The following is an 18,807-nucleotide window of genomic DNA, read 5'->3' on the forward strand; positions in this document are numbered from 1 at the left end:
TTTTTTATTCTCTTTTCTTTTTCTACAAAAATACTACTATCAACACTCGTACTTGGGAGTAAGCTCCATTTTACTCATTGGGGCTTGCTTCCGAATAAACCACATGGGTTGCCAAATAGCGAAGAGCCTCATGGTCGAATATTTGGGTGGACTTCAAAACTAATAGACGATATATATATATTGTATATAAATATATGGAAAAACCATTAAGAGAAATTCAGCCAGTCTCAACTAATTACCGTCCAAATTACATTGACCAGGTCGCTTTATATCAATTGCTCCTTCCTCAGCGTCCATATATTAAAATATTTAACGACAAGGGGAAATAGGAATTCTTGGAAGGATTATAGATTCATCCCAATTCCCAAGCACGTTTCAAATGCCCCATTTATCCGAGAAGGGAATGCGCTCCCCTTTTGGATATGTCAGGCTTTCCAATAGGATTACCCAGAAGGAAGACCCCGATGTCGTGAGGGTAGCTTCTGCCTCTGCTAGGACGTGCTTTTACTTGGAAGTAAACATCGTGGATTAGGATGGACCTACTTCCAAACGATCTCTATCATCCAAGGGCCCAAGGCACATTTAATTTACTTCCGCGGGACTTAATTCGGAGGAAAGAATCGCGCAGCCACTCTGAGGCTCAAGATTCCCAACGCCCCGATCCAAACAGCAGCAAAATATCTCTCAAGGGAGTAGGATACATTATTGCCGTCAATGGGACCAAAGCGCTTTGTCAGGAAGGCAGCAGCCAAGCCTAATTCGAGGGACACGCTCCACGCAAAGGGTGCAAGCCCACCTAGGGCATGTTTCCTCGGAAGTAAGTGGGCCCAGGAGTCCAGCAGAAACCCTTTTGAAACTCGAGAAGACCCCAAGAGAGAGTGGGAGACCGCTCAGGGCGGTTCTAACCACCACTACTCAGAAGTAAGTCCTATTGAATTCATTGGGGCTTGCTCCCAGGAAGCAGGCGTTAGGATAGCAGCCTACAAACTGTGTAGCCTTGGACCCACTTCCTTGGAAGTAAGCGCCACTGGAGATCCCACACTGGGATTTACTCCCCAGCAGGCAGGGAACTGCAGAGAGTTGCGGTTTGCTCCTGAAATTAATGGAGACTTCCGATGTCTTCGACGCTGCGTCTGAAATCCCCTAATCACACGCACACATGTTCAGGATCGGAGGAGATAGATGCCACTTCCATGGGTATCCTCACTCGGAAGTAAGCCCTGGTGAATTCATCGTGGCTTATTCCCCACCCCCCCAAAAAAAGTCAGGTTATACATAACCGCCGCCTTAAAACGGCCAGTTCTCCAGCGCGGGATGCAGAAGGGTGGTAATTCGGATTAAATGCTGTGCGGAACGAACCTTAAACGAACCCGTCTATTCCTTGGAGGAATGATAATGGCATGCAGCTTTCTTACACGAAGATATTCTCATACACACCAATATTTTGACTGATACAGCACTTAAAATGGGGACGCCAGTTAATTCGCTTGATCTGAGCATTCCTCGTCGGAGGCGTCTCTTGCAAATGGGATTTATTTTTTTTTTAATTCTCTGGCCCCCATTTCCAGTCTGGAGTTCTGGCGTTGGGACTGATTTACCTGGCCTTATAATGTTCTCCAGACCACACTTATAACCCCAGCAAAGCGCAAGCCAACTCGGGAGTCAATCCTGCTGAGTGAATTGGGGTTTGTTTGTTTCGTTTCTGAGTAAACGGGATGGGGATTTGGTGGAGCGTCTGAATTACAAACAACACAAATCCGGGGATCAAATTGGAGGTACCTAAGGGTCAAATATACGGCCTGATCCAGAAGCCAGTGACCCGGGAGAGTTGGGATTCCTGCGGAATCCAAGCAGCTATATCCATAAGACTTATAGGACTTTACAGAGTTAGGCACCCCTTAAACCCACTCATTCTGGGGGCACTAATAATCCATACAGTTACATTAAGCAGAGTTAGGCACCTCTAAAACCCACTGCTTTTTGGGGGACTGTTAAACTGGAGCTGTTACATACTGAAAAAATAGTAGTTGCATTAAATTCGAGGAGTCTTTCTATCTTAGCAGTGCACAGACTCCTAGGCAAGCAGCCCCGGTGCGTTCAGTGCGTTTACTCCCAGGTAAGCGTGCACAGGACTGCGCCCTAAATAAACTGCTTACATGGTATTATATCCTAAGCTATAATAAGGGAAAATCTGCCCCCTCCTTTAAGCATCCTAGACACGTTAGCCATAAATCCTAGTTGATGTCCGTGGTTATTTGGGAGCGGGGGTGTATGTCCCACCTCCTTGTGGGCTTGCAAACCTTACTTGGAAGTAAACCCCGCCACAACCGAAGCCGGTGGGATCGGATTCACTCCAGAATCAAAGCGGTTGGAAGCAAGGTGTGTGAACGTGCTGGGAAGGGATAGAAGTAAAAACCCCTTAAAAAAAAAATAATCCTAGGAAGTCTCACTGTGTCTTACTCCTGAGTAAATATGCACGGCGTTGCTTCCCAAGGTAAAGATGCTGGAGAGGGCACAGCTCCCTTATTTGGGTCGAAGTCACTTAAAATTAAATCCCTCCCCCCCAGGACTGGGCTGCGATCCTTGACATTATCAACTTGAAAGCGAATTCAACAAGAGGAAACTGGATTAGCGTCCGAACAAAAACAGAATGCAGGATCCATCGGTTCGTTTATTTTTTAATCGTCACCATCATTATTATTAAGAGAGGAATTATTATGCTAGTGGAAGTGGTCTTTCCTTTACATTTTAGAGCTGGCGTCTTGAACCTTTAGGTTTCAATGTTAAAAGCTGAGTTGTGCTTGAAATTAAATAATTTCTAACCTCCCCCTTCCTCTTAAAAAGTAGCTGGGTGTCCGACCCCACAATAAAACAAAGATCCTTAACTGGGCTTAGTTATTTAAGGTAATTCTGCCCATTCTTAGTTTCCACCAATGGACCTTTTTTTACTTAAGGCGTTTTAAGAAAGACCCCTCCGCGTCCTTCTCCCACCCCCCACGAAGTACCAATAATATCTCTGGGCACAATTCAGCCCCGCAGAAGCACCTTAAAACCTGCAGTCCTACTAGGCGCAGTTGCCTGGGAGTCGTGCCCATTTTAATGAGCGGCCTTTCCTTCCGAGTAAGCCCACCTAGGCTCGGTCTGCACACCCCATTAATTTCGCGGGGAGAGACACGGAAAAAGAGAGGTCTTAAACATGGGCTTAAAACTTTCTTGCTGGTGAAGTTAACCCCTGGGCTTTAAACACACACAAACGCTTCACTTCTGTTAGATCGGGGCCTTCTCTCTTTCTGAGCTGGGCTCAAGGTCTTTTTTCTACAATTAAAGGTGAAATTGACCACCTCTGCAAATCATTAGATTTGTTACTGTTAAAAAACCCAAAAAAACTTTCCCTTTCCTGCCTGCTAAGCGCGCTCCCCCCTCCCACCCCCTTTGTTCAATGCAAAGAGCGCAACTTATTGGATTCCGCAATGCTGGATCGCAATGCTGCACAAAACTGCAGCGCGCTTTTTCAATACGCGATGGTGGGGTGGTTGCGTTTATATTTAACAGGCGTGTGCCAGCAAATCATTGAGAAACACACGCAACACACACTAGATCCGCAAATTCTGCTGCGGAAATGGCGTGACCTACAGGTAAGACTACTGCGAAATAAATAGAAGGCACAAAATCTATCAACAACTATTATTGAATATATATAAGCACCATGCTCATTCGGACTGCGGGCTCTGAATTGTTCCTGTAGGAACTATGGCAGCGTACTAAAATTGTGCCAAGATTATAGGGGGCGGACAACCACATCAGTGCAAGTTAAGCTCGCCTTTTTAAGACATCCTGGTGTTTAGCAAGGGATATTTAAGAAGGCGCAGAGTTCGCCAAACCTAGAAGGGCATTGAAAGTGCGTGTGTATAACGCAGAGAGAGACTAGGGCCCATTGAAGACTGGGGGGCGGCGCCGGCGGAGGAAACTATCTCTCTCTCTTTAAGGCAGCAGAATTGTTTTTTGATCCCACACCGCACGTATTCGCATCATCGTGTACATTATCGATTATAGCGTTTGTTTTCCTGGGGGTGGTGATTGGGGGAGAGCAGCGCAGCCCCCAGGTACCTCAATTCCTTCCCTAAGGCTCCATTGAAGACCAGGGCAGCTACTTCCGAATCAATAGGGAAAGGAATCGAACTAGCCTGTTGATCCCCCTGTTTTCCGGATCCTGAAGGAGAACGAACTAGTCTGTTCATCTAAGAACACACCTGTAAAAACTAAACATGCCTCCCCCACGCCACAAAAAACCCTTCTAAGTAACCTTTTAATTTGACTTTAAAGAAAGGTCATTCATCACCCAACAAATGACCTCAAGATTTATTGAAATAATCCCTGCATTTCTTCTTTTCTGTTTCCTCCACGCACACGCCAAAATTAAGGGATCTTAATTTTATATATAACACTCAAACACACACAAAACATATAGATATATATAAATTACAATTATCTCCTTTGCACTTTTTGCAAAATTATGGAGAAGTGATGAAAAGTACTATATTCTGCTCAACGGGGGGAAAATAATTACTGGCGTACATTTTAGAGTAATCCAGGATCAAACCCTATTTTCCAGTTTTGAAAAGATCTACTGGAATCCATTCACACAGGCGCACGCACACCCCCAAGCATTTTTAGTAAAAGGTTTTTTTCCAGCCCCTTCTGCCAATTTTAAGGCAAATAAAAGAAGCGGAGTTTAAATTGCCTTAAAAATAAAGGTGATTATTTTATAGGATAAAAATATTTCCTGTTAATTCACTTTAGCTGTTCTGCCAAAAAAAAAAAAAAAAAGGACTTTATAGGTTTTAATAAATAACAAGCAAACCAGCCCCTGCGGTGAAAAAATGATCAGAAATGTTAATGGCAGTTTACAGCATAATCCTATGCGTGCCTTCTCAAAAGTAAACCCCGTTGAATTCAATGGGATTGACCTCCATGAATTATTGCCTCAGCCTTCGCTGAACTGAAGGCACTAACTAACCGCTCACCCTGGAAGAAATGTTGCTTATGCAGGTCATTGTATTCTTCAGGCTTACCTGGGAGTAAGCTCCACTGAACACACCAGAATGCCTTCCCAGTAAACCGACCTGCCACCGCACTGTTAGCAAGCAAGCGCCCATCTCCCCTCCCGACGTTACTTGTGTTTACTCTAAATTAAGCCCGGTTGATCTCAGTTAAGCTTACTTCCCTGGCAAATCTGGATAGGATTGCAACGTTGACTGGAGGTCCCGATGGGAAGGCGAGCGGGGAAATCAATGGGATTTCCTTCCCAAGTTAACATTTCTCTTCGCATACACGATGCGGCTGTAAATCCGCAAGGCTATGATGCGCATTTAAATCCGCATTGCAATCGATGAGAATTTACTTCCAAGTCAACCGTGTACAAGCGTGTAGGATACGCTCTCCAGCGCGGATTTTCCGCCCATTATCCCAGCCCACCCCTGACCCCAGAAGGAGACAACCTCTGGCAGGGGTGTAGGTTGTTACGAATTTTAAACTCCTGATAAGGAGGTATGATTTATTAGCTATGGGTCATAGAAGCCCCCTTCATCAGGTGTGGGGGGAAGCACCCTGCAGATTTATATAGGATAAATTTATTTAAAAGTGTACGGTTTTTCAGGTTAGGGGTTGAAAATTCTTAAGACGGGGACCAAGAACGTGCACATACATTCACACACACACACACACACATGAGATATTGTACGAATTATATATGGAACACACACTATTATACGTGTTATATACGGAATATTTCTACGAAGTTGACTAAATACAGACTCCAAAAGGAGAGCTTTAACGAGGAGGTTTGCAAAAGGGAGTTGTAAACAAGAGCTCAGGCATTTCGGATTGAGGACTACTCACTTTAATGCGGCTCTAAAGAGCCACAGATGTACAGCGCCTGGCGCCCCAGAAAATCCCAATCTCAAAGAGTAAGGAAAAGATCTGCCTCTTGCGGGAATGGGGAGAGATAAACTGTGCTGATCAACAGCAGCCCCATAGCGCCAGTTCTTGAGGTGGTTTACTCAGGAGTAAAGCCCCCTATTCCACCATTTCAACCAGGACTTGAACTCTTTAATAAATCCTGCGCTCCAGATCGCAGCTTTTCTTTCTTTAAAAAAAGGGTACGGTATGCCTGTCTGATCTCTCTTTCTCTCTCCACTCCCCCCCCCAAAAAAAAACTCCAGTTCCCAGCGGAGAGATTATCTGAAGATAGAGACACGTGTCAATTGTGTGACAGGAGCCGGGCATCCCCGAGGCACAGAGGAGGTGGCAGGTTGGGCGGATGTTTCAAAGCCTTGGAAATTAAATGAAAGAAAAACAGCAGCTCCTCTCCTGGCCCCCACCCCACCCAGCTTTTTACCCCACAGAAAGAAGGAAAGGGGGCACGGAGGGACTTACGAAGCCGTGCTTATCCGAGATGTTGTTGGTGAGCTTGAGTTTGTGGAAGGCGACGGGCTTGGCCATCCACTGCTCCCCGGTAGCGGGGCTGTCCGGGTGGATGTACATGCGTTTGGGCATCTCCGGGTCCGCTTTCCCGGCCACCATCCAGCGCGAGTTGTGGAACTTGTAGCGACAGTCGTCGGCCGCCACGATATCCATTAACAAAATGTACTTCGCTTTCTTGTCCAAGCCGCTGACGCGAACTTTGAAAGGGGGGAACATTCGCCTGAATAAACACCAGGAAATTTAAAAAAGGAAAAAAGGAAAAAAACAAGGTTTTAAGGGAAACGATCATTCCACCCACCTCTTCGCAAAGTCAGGAATTCAACTCGGAAACACTGCAATCTATTTAAAACACACGTGCCCGTTATTAAACATTATGGATCACTGTGAAACGCTGGTTTTTATTTCAAGAGATGGCCTTATGTTTTTGTTTTGAATTGCGTCCCTTTCTTTTTCGAAAGAGAGAAGCGCGACAATCTAAGGCTTTGTTTTGAAGGCAAGCTGGACTTTAAGGTAAAGGGCTTCCTCGGCGGGAGATTTCCACGCATGTTTACTCAGAAGTAAGTGCCCCTCTGTTCAGCAGGCTTTCCAAAGAGGCTGCAGAGACTGCGGTCTTTGGCGCCTGCGATCCCAGAGCACAGTTCAAGGGGAAAAGGTTCAGTTGCGCACTGTGGGAATGGTCTCCGAGTAAACATGCACTCCAACTGGACTGAAACTCTTTCTCAGACGCGGGGAGGCCCTAAACGCGTTTACTCCAGAGTAAAGCCGGTTTTGTGCAAGGAAAGTCCTTACGAGGTTGCAGTTTAAAATGCAGGCCCGGGGCACATCCTTTGAAATTAGGCCACCTTTTCAGGGCCAGGATTCTATGAAAACAAATAAAGACCCCCCAGAAAACAATTCACCAATCCAAATTCTGCTTTTATAAAAAGGTGTGCATTTCGAGGGTTTGAAAGAAAGCCCCCCCCCAAAAAAAACCTGTCTTTCCTCCTGCATTCGAAAACCCCATTCTAGCAAACAGGTTTACTCTGAAATTCTAAATCCCATCCATTTCGCTGGGATTTACTTCAAGGTAAGGGTGAATGGGATTTACAGCGTGCATGGGACAGACTTTTTTTTTATTTTAGGAGCAGATTAATAAGAAAACGATTCCTTGTTCCGGATTAAAAACCCAGGTTCAAAAGGAAGTTGAAATCCGGATTGTCAGGGGCAGGGAAGCCGAATGACCTAGTTGTGCGCCTGCACGGCATATCTTTTCTCTCTCTCTCTTTTAAAAAATGTGGTGCAAATACTACATGTCGAATGGGGGTGAGGGGTCGTGTCGAAGCCCAAGCGGGCGCTCCTTGTTTTACCATTCCAAATTTCCCTTGACCTAACCTGAAAAGAGGCAAAACGCAAACCTCAAACTTCTCTTAATAGACCGAAGGCATTGCTGGCAAAGGGAGGGGGGAGAGAATAGATAAAACAACAGGAAACCCCCTCCCTGGAAGTTCGAGAAATTTGTCCGCTCATTATATTTGGGGTGGGGAGGGCAGGGGGCCCAGCGAGGCAACATGAAACGGAAAATGGGAATAAATTTAGCAGATCCAAACCGCAGTACCCAAATTTTCAGGAATCTGGGTGGAAGGGAGCGTTTCAAATCCATTTCCAAACCTCCAAAAATCATCCCTCCTTTATTCAGCACCGTGCTTTGAACGTAAGGAAGACCCTCAGTTTTGTATTTCTGGCATCAGTTATGCCTCTTTGGCCTGATCCTAATGCCTCTTTTACCCTTTGTAGTCAAGTCAACCGTGTTCACTGGGGCTTACTCCTATGTAAAGCGTGCCCTACGGTTGCAATCTGTACTCCTAGGCTCCTTTAGGATATTTTAATGTAAAGTGTAATTATTCAGCTTTAAAAAAATACATACATACATACATACATACATATGAACTTTAAAAATAAAATAACAATATTAGCTAAAATCACACAACTCTGGGGTGTTTAGAGGCTATCAGCCAGAAACATTTAATCCGGAAACAAGTTTACTTTTAATCGTGTAAACAAATATAATATGGAATTATAGGGTTTAAATAATTAACCATGAATTGGGGAGGTGGTGGGGGGAAGAGACCTAGTTTCAGCGTGGAAAAGACGACTTCCACACAAACGCCCGCGCACACACACAGCAAGAACCCTTTACCAAAAATCAGATATATCTGCTCAGCATTTAAACACACTAACCCAACCTTGAACGCGTTGGCTTGGGAATAAAACCCCATGATTGAAGGTAAACTTTACTTCCAGTTTATGTGGCATTGGCTGGAAATGGGTTTAGGGGTAGGAAGGCGTTTTAAGAGAGATGACAGATACATTTAAATTAAAGTCATAGGTGGGGGAGCGCACCGTGAGAAACAACGCAGAAGGTTGATTCCTCCCCCCACCCTGCAAAAATCAGTGCTTAATAATGCCCATATCAAGCTATCATGCAAAACATGAATTATTATCCTATCATGGAAAAAAATGAATTATTATCATTATCAATTATTACTTTTGCTATTCCTAATTGCAACGTGGTTGGCCACCGCAACTGCTCACCTTCCAGATTTGGTGATCACCATCTCGGTCCCTAGTTTGTGAAACTGATCCCAGAGATCTTTGGCTTCCAGGGTCACTTTGGGGTCGTCCTCGACCTCCTCCTCGGGCTCCAGGCTTTTGAGCGACCTCAGATGGGCGGCTTGGTGGTGGTGTCCCAGCGCCGAGACGTGCAAACTGGCCTCGGCGGCTCCGGCCAGGCTAGGATCCTGCAAAGGTTTCGTCAGGGCGGCCGGAGGCAGAGCCAAAGCCGGGAAGAAGGAGGGCTGAGCGGCCGCCAGGAAAGCTGACATAGGGAAGTCGGACGGCCTGGGCGCGTGGAAAGGGTGGTAAGCCATGGCAGTCCCCGGGAAGGCTGGATCTCTCATCAGTACATCCACAAATCCGGGAAGAAAGCCCGATCCCTCCAGCAAGGGAGGGGTTGGGAGTTGATGGCGGGGGGGAGAAGAAGAGGCGCCTGCTTTGCTTGTCAATTTCAATCCCCCCCACCCCGTGCACACACACACAACACACACACACACACAAGCACACCTCCCCCCTGCGAGCTCAGGCAGGAGAGCTAGTGAATTTCAACCCGTTTTCTGTTCGCGGTTCTCAGAAGCGCCCCCGGGCTGGTGGGTTTCAACCCACCTCAACTCTGGCAAAACTGCCTTCGGGTTCTTGTGCAGGGGGCCAGAAACTGGGGAGAAGGGAGGGAAGCCCGAGCAGAGCTGGGGGGGGGGGAAGCCCACACAAACAGGCGCACACAGACTCACATACAAACACCACACTACCAAACAGTCCCGGTGATTTGAGTTCTTCTGGACGTCTCCGGTAAGTCCTTATATGTTTTTTTCTTCTTGCAGGCAGGAGGGAGGGCGAAACAGAGCCCCTTCTCCCCGATCAAATTGGAGGGGGGACCCCCCCAAAAAAGTGCAGCCGAGAAGGGCGAGTCTTGACGCCTTCAAAACAAAAAATCAAGTCCTTAAAATAAAAATGTAAAGAACAGCTCAAGATGATTTTGCAATCGGAAAGGTTTGGGGAGGGGGGGTCGGCGGAGAAGCGCGTCCCCCTCCCTCCCAGTCCTACAAGAACTCCTGACCCCCCTCCCCGAGAGAGGGAGAGAAAGCCAAGCTGGATCTGGCGGCCGTGGGGTGGGGACGGGAGGGGGATCTTGCCGCCGGCCCCCCCTTTTCTTCTCTGGCGCTCGCGCTCTCTCTTTCCCCCCTCGCCGTTTGCGAGCGAGCGAGCGAGCGGGCAGCAGCCGGGGGAGCTTCCTTCTTTCCTTCCTTCGCCTTTCCGACCCAAAGCGAAACCAACCCCCGCCTCCTCTTCTCCGGTCGCTCAAGGATCGCGAGGCTCCGGAGTTGGATCGACGCCGGAATCCCAGCCGGGAGCCAGGCGCTTCATAGCTCCGAAGGAGAGCGAGCCCCAGGGCAGACTGGCTCGCGTCTCTTCTGGATCCCTCTCTTTTAAAAAATAAAGGAGCAGAAAGCGCTGGGACGATCTCTCGTGCGCCCTTCCTCGCTCGGATTCCTCCACCTCTTCTCTCTCCTCCTCTCTCTCTTTCCTCCTCTCTCTCTCTCCCTCCCTCCCTCCCTCTTCTTCTTCCTTCCTTCCTCCCCACCCCCCTCGCTCCGCTCCGCGCGTTTCCACCTCTCGGGCCAACCCTTAATGAGCCGAGCCCCCCTTGATTGTGGATTTTACGCGGTTCAGACCAATTGTGGATGTCCATAGGCGTGGTTTTGACAGGTCCGGCCAAGATCTGGGGTGAGAGAGGGAGCTGGGAAGGGGTGGGGGTGGAGAGAAGGAGGGAATAGAAAGGGGTTTGTGATGGGCGGGTGGAGAGAAAGAGAGAAGAGGGAGGAGAAAGAGAAGAAGAGAGGAACGGAGGGGGGTGAAAGGTGTCGGAGGCATCACCCGAAAGAAAACATGTCAACAGAATAAAATATTAACCAATGACAGAGGCAAGGCCTCGGGAGCCCTCCCTCTCCAGGCCCGGCTCCTAGCTGATGGGGAGGGAGGGGGAGAGGGAGGGGGCACGTTCCCCCAGCGCAGGAACTGTTGGCAGAGGCACCCGGAGTGAGTCTGGCCAGGCAGCCAGGAGAGAAGGAGCCCCAGGAAATGCGCCAGCGCGCGAGCGACCAGGGCGCAGGCCGGGCGAGGGATGGAGATCAGAGAGAGGGCGGAGGCCTGCGGACCAGGATCCGGATGGGGGGCACTACCCTGGTTCTCCAGAAAGCCCTTGAATACACGCACGGAGAGGATCTATCACCAAGTGGAAAAGGAAGCGACAGAAACCATTCCTAGGACTGGAGAAGAGCCATCTTTGCTCGGAGTCGGGTTTTTTTGGGTTGTGGGGATGAGTGTTTGGCCTTGAACAGGTGCTTGGAAAGGGTCCCTCTCCCCAGAGCGCACCCCACCCCCACTCGGTGTATATTTTGAACGCTAGTACAGGTGTCTCTTTCCACACGTGTTTTCAACCCCCCACACCACTTTATTCGCAGGGAAAGTTTTTATAAATTTCATCCCTTCACATAGGCCTCGGGACTTTGGAGTTACTCCCGAGGAGACCCGTTGTAAGCTTATTGGGCCTTGGTGCCCAAAAGGCCTGCGAGCAAAAGCCGGTGGGTGTCACGTGTCTAAAGACTGGCGAGTCCTCTGCACGTGAGAACTCTGTTATCTTGTTCGGAGGCCTACCTGCGTGTTCTTTCTGCGGGTGTACCAGCACAACACCACATTCGAATTAGTATTTATTATTTGCTGAAACCAGTACAGCATGGTGTGGCTTTTCTGCATAGCACAAGCGACCGACAGGTCACTGCCCCGATGAACTTACAATAAACATATTAAGGAGCTCAAATATGCTAACCTATTCCACGTCTATTCTGCATCTATAGTGCGGCATTCTTGGGGAAAGCTTCCGGTAGAATCGCACTGTTCTGGGAGCAGTTTACTTCCGAGAAAATGCATTTCAGGTGTTAGTACTGTAAATGTCACAGCTTCGTCGCGAAAGAAACTGGCGAAGAAATTCTGCTTTAGGCTGAAATCCCCTTGGATTTGGGTGCAAATCCCCTTGGAGTGCAACGCGTTAGTCCTACACAGAGTAGACCAATTGCAAAATAAAAGGCATAAATTTTATCGGGTCTACACTGAGTATATAACCCGATAGAATGTATTTCTGAGTAGACGCGTTCTGTGGATCAGGCCACTCGCTGGGGACAATCCTGGGCTTCGGGAAGACCCAGTTTATCACGCTTACCTTGGGGTAAATAGCATTGAGCGCAAGGTGACTTACTTCTGAGTAAATATCGTTGAAAACAGCAGGCTTACACCTTCGGTTAGCTGATTAGGTGCGAGGCGGTTTCAGAAGTTCACCCCTTAAGTGGTCTAGGGCCAAAACTGTTCCCCTTTCCCGCCCGCCCCCTACAAGGAGGAATATTTTGAAAGTGGGGGTGAACAGGGACACCGTGAATATACCGGTAATTATTCCATTTAATCCACCAAAGGGCTGCTCCTTTCCTTTTTTTCCCTTTCCTGCCCCCCAAATTATAGTTTCTTATAACATCCATTCCTTTTCCAAAACCCCGAGCGCGATGTTCCACTCCCCCCCCCCGCGATTTAATTTCAGGGAGGAAGAAGGGAGGGGGAGAGAGAGCCAGAGAGAGGGAGGGAGAGAAACCCTTTGAAGAGATTCGGGTAGGGCCCACCCAGAGGAGGCAGAAAGGGCCATGCGCTCCCCCCCCCCCTGTGGATCCAGGCAGGGGCTGCCTGGACCACGAGAAGATTTCGCGGCTTCCCAATCTTTGGGGTAGGGGTGGGGCGCACAGACAACGCGGGGGAGGCATGCGGGGGGGGGGGGGGTCTGAGAAAAATGGAGGCAAGCCGGTGCGCATCGCCGCTTTAAGACTTCGCTTCGTAGCCCAGTCTCGGCCTCCGGGACCGTGCGGAGATGGAGAGATTCAGCCCGGGCAATGGAAATACAGTAATAGCGGAGCGAATCGGACCCTCTGCAAAAACGCGGCCAAAGCAGCCTCGGGTGAGTAGCGAGCAGCGGGGCGCGCGTTCAGTGATACCTCGGGGTAGGTTTCGCGCGAGCGCCGATCCGTAGTATTTTTATTTTTAAAAAAGCTTTTGGGAAAAGGTCGCAGAGGCGAGGAAGGTGCCTAAAGCGTGGAACACTTTTTGTGCGCGTGTGAACGCAGCCGCGGTTCACACCGGATGTATTATTAATTATTAAATCATTCTTACTTTTCTGCAACTCCGATACTATTAATACTCCCACCGCCAGCCTAAAGATTTTGAACTAGATGGTCTCCAGCAGCGCATTCGTGCCATGTCTACTCAGAAGTAAGTCCGATTGGACCCCACTGGAACTTGCTCCCAGCTGCAATCCTATAGTAAGCTCACCTGGAAGCAAGCCTCTTTGAGCTCAGCGGGACTTAACTTCTGAGTAGACATGTACAGGATTGCGCTCTGAATGAACAGCTCCCAGTTTTACTCGGGGCCTTTATTGTTTTTAAAAATGGGTTTCTACATCCCACACTCCCACGCGTAACTTTTTGCTGGATCGCAGTCCTGGATATACTGTATCGGTTCTCCCCACCTCCCTTCCCCGCAACCCCCTGGGCTGACACCCGCAAACCACTTGTCTACCCCTAAATACCAATGCTACCCAGACCGTCCTTAGGAACACAACTTTGCCTTTCGGTTCTCCGCATCTTTATTCGGAATAAAGTCCCACTTCGCTTGCATAGAGCTTACTACTGTACTCCCAAGTGAGCGTGCGTGAGGATCGCAGCCCTGACCTCTTGACAGCCACATCAGCTCGTCAGCATATCCTATAAGACAGGCGCGGGGGGGGGGCGGGCGGGTTAAATGGTCCCCCACCTATTAAAAGCACCGGCGCCCGCCCGCTTGCATGTAATGCGTAAAGTTGGCTGGCGAACTTTCCTTTCTTCTATTGCGCCCCCCCCCAAAAAAAAACTGGTTCCAAATGAGAAATGGATCGCAATGAAATTAGTTTTGGCTCTCTCATCTCTCGCCCCCTTGTTCCATTTTCACTTGATCGGCGTTATTTGCCCACCGCCTTTCCTAGTCTTTTCCTGGAGGGAAAGAATTTACTTAGGGGTTTGGAGAAAATAGAGCCAAGAGGGCGATCGCTTGCAAAGGCTACTTTGTTTGGAAATGGATTTTTTTGGGGGGAGAGGCGCACCTCTTTCTCTCTCGTCACCTCCTCAAGATCCCACCCACCCACCCACCCTGCCCCAGCCAAATCTTCCCACTCCACAGACAGTTGACAAGGAGAGCTATCTGTCTGGCCGTGTGTCTACTTTCAGATTCCCCCCCTGATTGAGCCGGGGGGGGGGGAGAAAAGAGAGTTGGGTCAAGAGCCTCTTGGCGCCAGGAGTTTGAAGTGTCAACAATTAAAAAGCGACAAGACAAAGGATTTTTTTTAAAAAATAGAGAGAAGCATCTAGGTCCCCCAAATTCTGGGAAGTTATTCCGCCCCCCTCCTTTTCTCCCTCCAAGTGGGAGAGGACCTATAAGCCCGCGATGGGAGCAGCAGCCGTGCTTGCCCAGGCTGCGGAATCATGTGCTCGCCTGACCCCTAGATGGCCGCATCTAATCAGCTTCTGAGAGACTCAGCAAGGCCAGCTAGTCTTTCGCAGCTCCTCGGCGGCGCGGAGGGAAGGGGGAGGGGAGCGACTCCGCGCAGACACGCACAGGGTCCCCCAGCCCAGTCCCCAACTGGGGCCGCATCCCGACTCGGCGGGTCGAGATCTATGGAGCAACAGGCGCCTTAGCTCACCTCTCCATCGTTCACGCGAAGCACGCGACTTTTCTCAAAGAATCCCGAGGACGGTGCTGTAGTTTCCCCGGCACAGACCTGCAGCACCCAGTACACTTAACAAACTACAGTTCCCAGCTCTTCCTAACAAGCGAGAGCTCCCAATATTCTTTTGGGGGAGAGGGAGCCGCGCGCCTCGCGTGTGTGGCTTGGCCTTAGCTCTCGCCCCGAGGAGCTTACAGTTAACGCTGAACATTTTGGAGGGAATGAACTGGAGTGGGGGGGGGGGGGAGGAATTAATAATAAATAGGATGCGGATAATGAATATGAGCAAAAAATGAAAACGACAGCGGAAAGGGGGGAAGTGAAAAGGCATTGGCCCCACCCACCCACCCGATACAACCCTTAATTCACAGCAGAGAGATTGGGGGGGGGGGGGCGCTGTTTGCAGCAGCCAGATAACCCCACCTTTTCCTTCCTTCCTTCCTTCCTTCCTTCCTTCCTTCCTTCCTTCCTTCCTTTCTTTCTTTCTTTCTTTCTTTCTTTCTTTCTTTCTTTCTTTTGAGCGCCTAATATCCAGTTTGAGTCTGATGAGGCTACGATCCTAACCACACTTACTGGGGAGTAAGTCTCATTGAACTGAACAGGGCTTTCTCTGAAATAGACGCGCATAGGATTGCTCTGTGGCGAACTCTTTGCCCGCCCCCGCCCCCCACCCGCCAGCCAGTAAACATTTCCGTTTACAGTGCCTTTAACTTAGTTGCTCCAGTGCAGAGGCTTCCTGAGCCCCGGGATCTGTTTGAAAAAGCCAGACCTCATCCCCGCAAGATGTTGAGCACCGAGGCAGCGGGTTTCTCTGGACATGGACAGAGTGCATTTCAAGTGACCCCCAAGGTGTTATTATTACAAGCCCGCACATTTATTGTCTTGAAGGAGCGAGGCTTCGGGGGGGGGGTGGCTCCTCCAGCCCGCCTGTTTTGACCCCGGTACGTGTTTTGTTTTGTTTTTTAAGGCTCAAGAAGTAGGCACGCTTTTTACAGAATATATTCTCTTTAGGCGTGTCTTTGAGATGGTCTGTCACGCACACACTCTCTCCTCTTCTCCGCAGCCCACGAGAAAAATCATAGGGAACCGCCTAATACCAAGTCAAACCAATGATCTATCGAGCTCCATGTTGCCAACACTGACTGGCAGCGGCTCTCTAGGGCTTCGGGCAGAGGGGGCATTCCCTCTCCTATCGGGAGATGCCTGGGATCGAACCTGGGACCTCCTGCAGGCAAAGCAGCTTCTCTGCCCCTGACCTACAACCTTTCCTTTCCGGATAACAGAGAGAAAGCCATATATATATAGATGGGGTGCAAGTAGGTTGATGTACTAGTCTGAACAGGGTCCAGACGGTGCTTCTGCAGATTTTTCACCCTCTCATTTCCCCCGTCCATATTATCCTGTCACTAATCCAAAACAACCACCCTTCAAGGTAGGGCACCATTACTACCCTGTTGCTAAGGGAGTGAGACAGAGAAGGGCCAAAAGCCAAATCAGAAGCCAGATTGGACCCGTGGTGGGCTGTGGGGCTCACTACCTCAAAGCCAATTCAGTCACTGTTTGGTAAAATTCAGATTCTGCAAGGGGCTTATGACAGCCAGGTAAAGGTGTTCAATTTAAGGCTCTGCTCCTCCAGCCCAGTTACCAAGCAAGGGTGGGCAGAGACCAAGGAGGCCGGGGCTCCTACACCTTTAGTAGCAAGCTGCCGCTGTCGAAAGTCCATTTTCTACCCAGCTATTGAAGGTGCAGGAGTCCTGGCCTCCTTGCTGATATTCCTGCTGCCTCTTCCTGAATTAAACCCCATCACCCCCAACTTCCTGCTCAGCTCTCTTGCTTCCAATAGTGCAGAACAGGAGGTGGACCTCAGCTATAAAGGGGGTGAAAATCTTCCCAAATACCAAGCGAAGGTCCATGATAGCAACAGGCATATTGATATTATTATTATTATTATTAATTAGTGCTAAGGAATGATTTGAGGAAAGGGAGTGCAAAAAGGGAGTAGTTTTAAAACTGGGAGCAAGGTTGATGTTCTTTTTAGTGGTAGGATGGCACCTGCTTGCTGAAGGATCCCAATATTCCCCCTCCCGCGCGCATTTTAAACCCACGTGTAAAATAAGCGACCGATTAGGTGGCTTTTTGCAACGCGATTTCTGGCTTTGCTGTCTATGGGCGGGGAAGACAAGGGCAGTCTGAGCGAGATGTTAGTCTTGTTATCTTTCTGTTTTGTTTTCACCAAAGAGAGGAGAAGGAGGAGTCCCTTATTAAACGTGGACAAAGTCATCCAGCATCTAGAGAAGCATCAGACCCTGTAGGGACCAGCCCACCTCTTCCAAAATACACCCCTTTCCTTACAATTTTATCCCGATTCCAGGCTGTTACGGAGAAAGGGAGAACCTACAAACGTGCCCGATTCTAGCTTCGCTTCCCCGGAAATAAGCGCCACAACACACAGAGGTCAGGGGTTGCTATTCGCAAGGAAAGCGCGCTCAGGATCACAGCCTGAAAAAAAGGGGGGAAACAACTTTTGCCCATAATTCATTTTTAACTTTCAGGAAAGGGTTTGTCGGGTGCTGGTGAGAAATAAAGAAGATAGAGACTCGGTACCTATTCGTGCTCAAAGCATACCTGCGACACGATCCAGCCAAACAAACAACTCTAATAAATACCTCACTGATTTCAACAGCAGAACTGTAAACGCTCGCTTGCTTCTTTTGCCCGGCAAAATCCATGGGTGTTCGCGGCTCGCTTGGGGCAGGATCTTGCACTTAGGATAATATCCTTCCCAGTTGTCATTTGCCGGAAGTAGATCCCACAGGTCTCTCTCCCCACCCCCCACCACGCAAATGGGGCTTGCTTAACTGCGCAGAGGATCGCGGTGGGGGAGGAGGGCGAGGGAATCCCACCAAACTCTCTGGTAAGCGCAGGCGATGGGCCAACTACAGAAAATGTCCTCAGTGGGTTATGAAAGAAAAATGAAGTAATTTAGACAACAGCAGCCATATATATATATATATATATATATATATATATATATACACACACACATCTCCCAAGGATGCTAAACTTGGTTTTGAAACCCAAGCAGGGAGAATCACCTGCAACCATGTCAAACATGACAGGAACTGAATTATTGCTTTCTACTTCATTTCATCCATGAACTGAATGGGGTGGGGAGGTGGACGTAGAAGAGGAAAATTGGACCCCTGATCTGATAACATTTGGAGTTTAAGCTCGCCAGTGGAAGTTTGAACCAACATCTACGCCTTTACGCTCCATGAGAAGAACCCAAAAGTTCACTTTTTACGTCTTAAAATAATTTGCTATTTCCCCCCTTGTTTATTTTTTTTAATATAAAAATCAACTGCTTTTTTTCCTCTTTCGTGATTGGTATACAAAATTAAATGTTATGCTCCATGATTTTGGAACGTTCGTGCTTTCCCCAGTATTACATTACACACACACTCCCCGCACAAATACACAAACACACACATATATTCCCCCTACGTGTGTGTGTGTGTGTGTGTGTGTGTGTGGAGATAAACAAACGGAAATCTAACATGCCCAGTCTAATCGGCCCAGGAATTGTAGTCTATTGCTGCAGGTTAAGCTTGCAATCCAATACTGTACCCATTTGCCTGAGGGTAAGCCCCATGGAACTCAGTGCGGCTTGCTTTGAGTAGACCCGTAGAGGAGTGATCTTCGTGCGTGTATATTCTTTGGAGCTGTCCCCCCCCCCCCCACTTTTAAACAAGCATTGTATTATGCATAGAATGTATGCGGATTTATTTGTAGATTCCTCGTATCCCGCACGTACATCTGCGTGCGTGTGCACGACGGACACAACGCACACCATGTTTAAATACGAGGTGGGGGCTTATCTGGAAATGAAGGGAGAGAGTTTGCTTTAAGCCTCAGGTCGATTCCGGTTATCAGGGCAGTGG

The 18,807-nt window shown here is 48.7% G+C and overlaps 1 protein-coding gene and 1 long non-coding RNA gene across 2 annotated transcripts in view; one reads left to right on the forward strand and one right to left on the reverse strand.

Moving 5' to 3' along the window:
• TBX2 (T-box transcription factor 2) overlaps positions 1–10,988 on the reverse strand; it is a 33,551-nt gene extending 22,563 nt beyond the window's left edge. Inside the window, exons 1-2 of the mRNA XM_079955594.1 lie at positions 9,055–10,988; positions 6,436–6,703 (exon numbers count right to left, since the gene is read on the reverse strand). Coding sequence (XP_079811720.1) covers positions 6,436–6,703; positions 9,055–9,419 — 633 coding nt within the window. The 5' untranslated portion in view covers positions 9,420–10,988. The remainder of the gene's footprint in view (positions 1–6,435; positions 6,704–9,054) is intronic.
• A 1,894-nt stretch (positions 10,989–12,882) lies between these two features.
• LOC307204318 overlaps positions 12,883–18,807 on the forward strand; it is a 43,851-nt gene continuing 37,926 nt past the window's right edge. Inside the window, exon 1 of the long non-coding RNA XR_013833573.1 lies at positions 12,883–13,069. This is a non-coding gene — a long non-coding RNA (uncharacterized lncRNA). The remainder of the gene's footprint in view (positions 13,070–18,807) is intronic.

The sequence above is a fragment of the Podarcis cretensis genome, assembly GCF_951804945.1.
Source record: "Podarcis cretensis genome assembly, chromosome: 15".
NCBI lineage: Eukaryota > Metazoa > Chordata > Lepidosauria > Squamata > Lacertidae > Podarcis > Podarcis cretensis.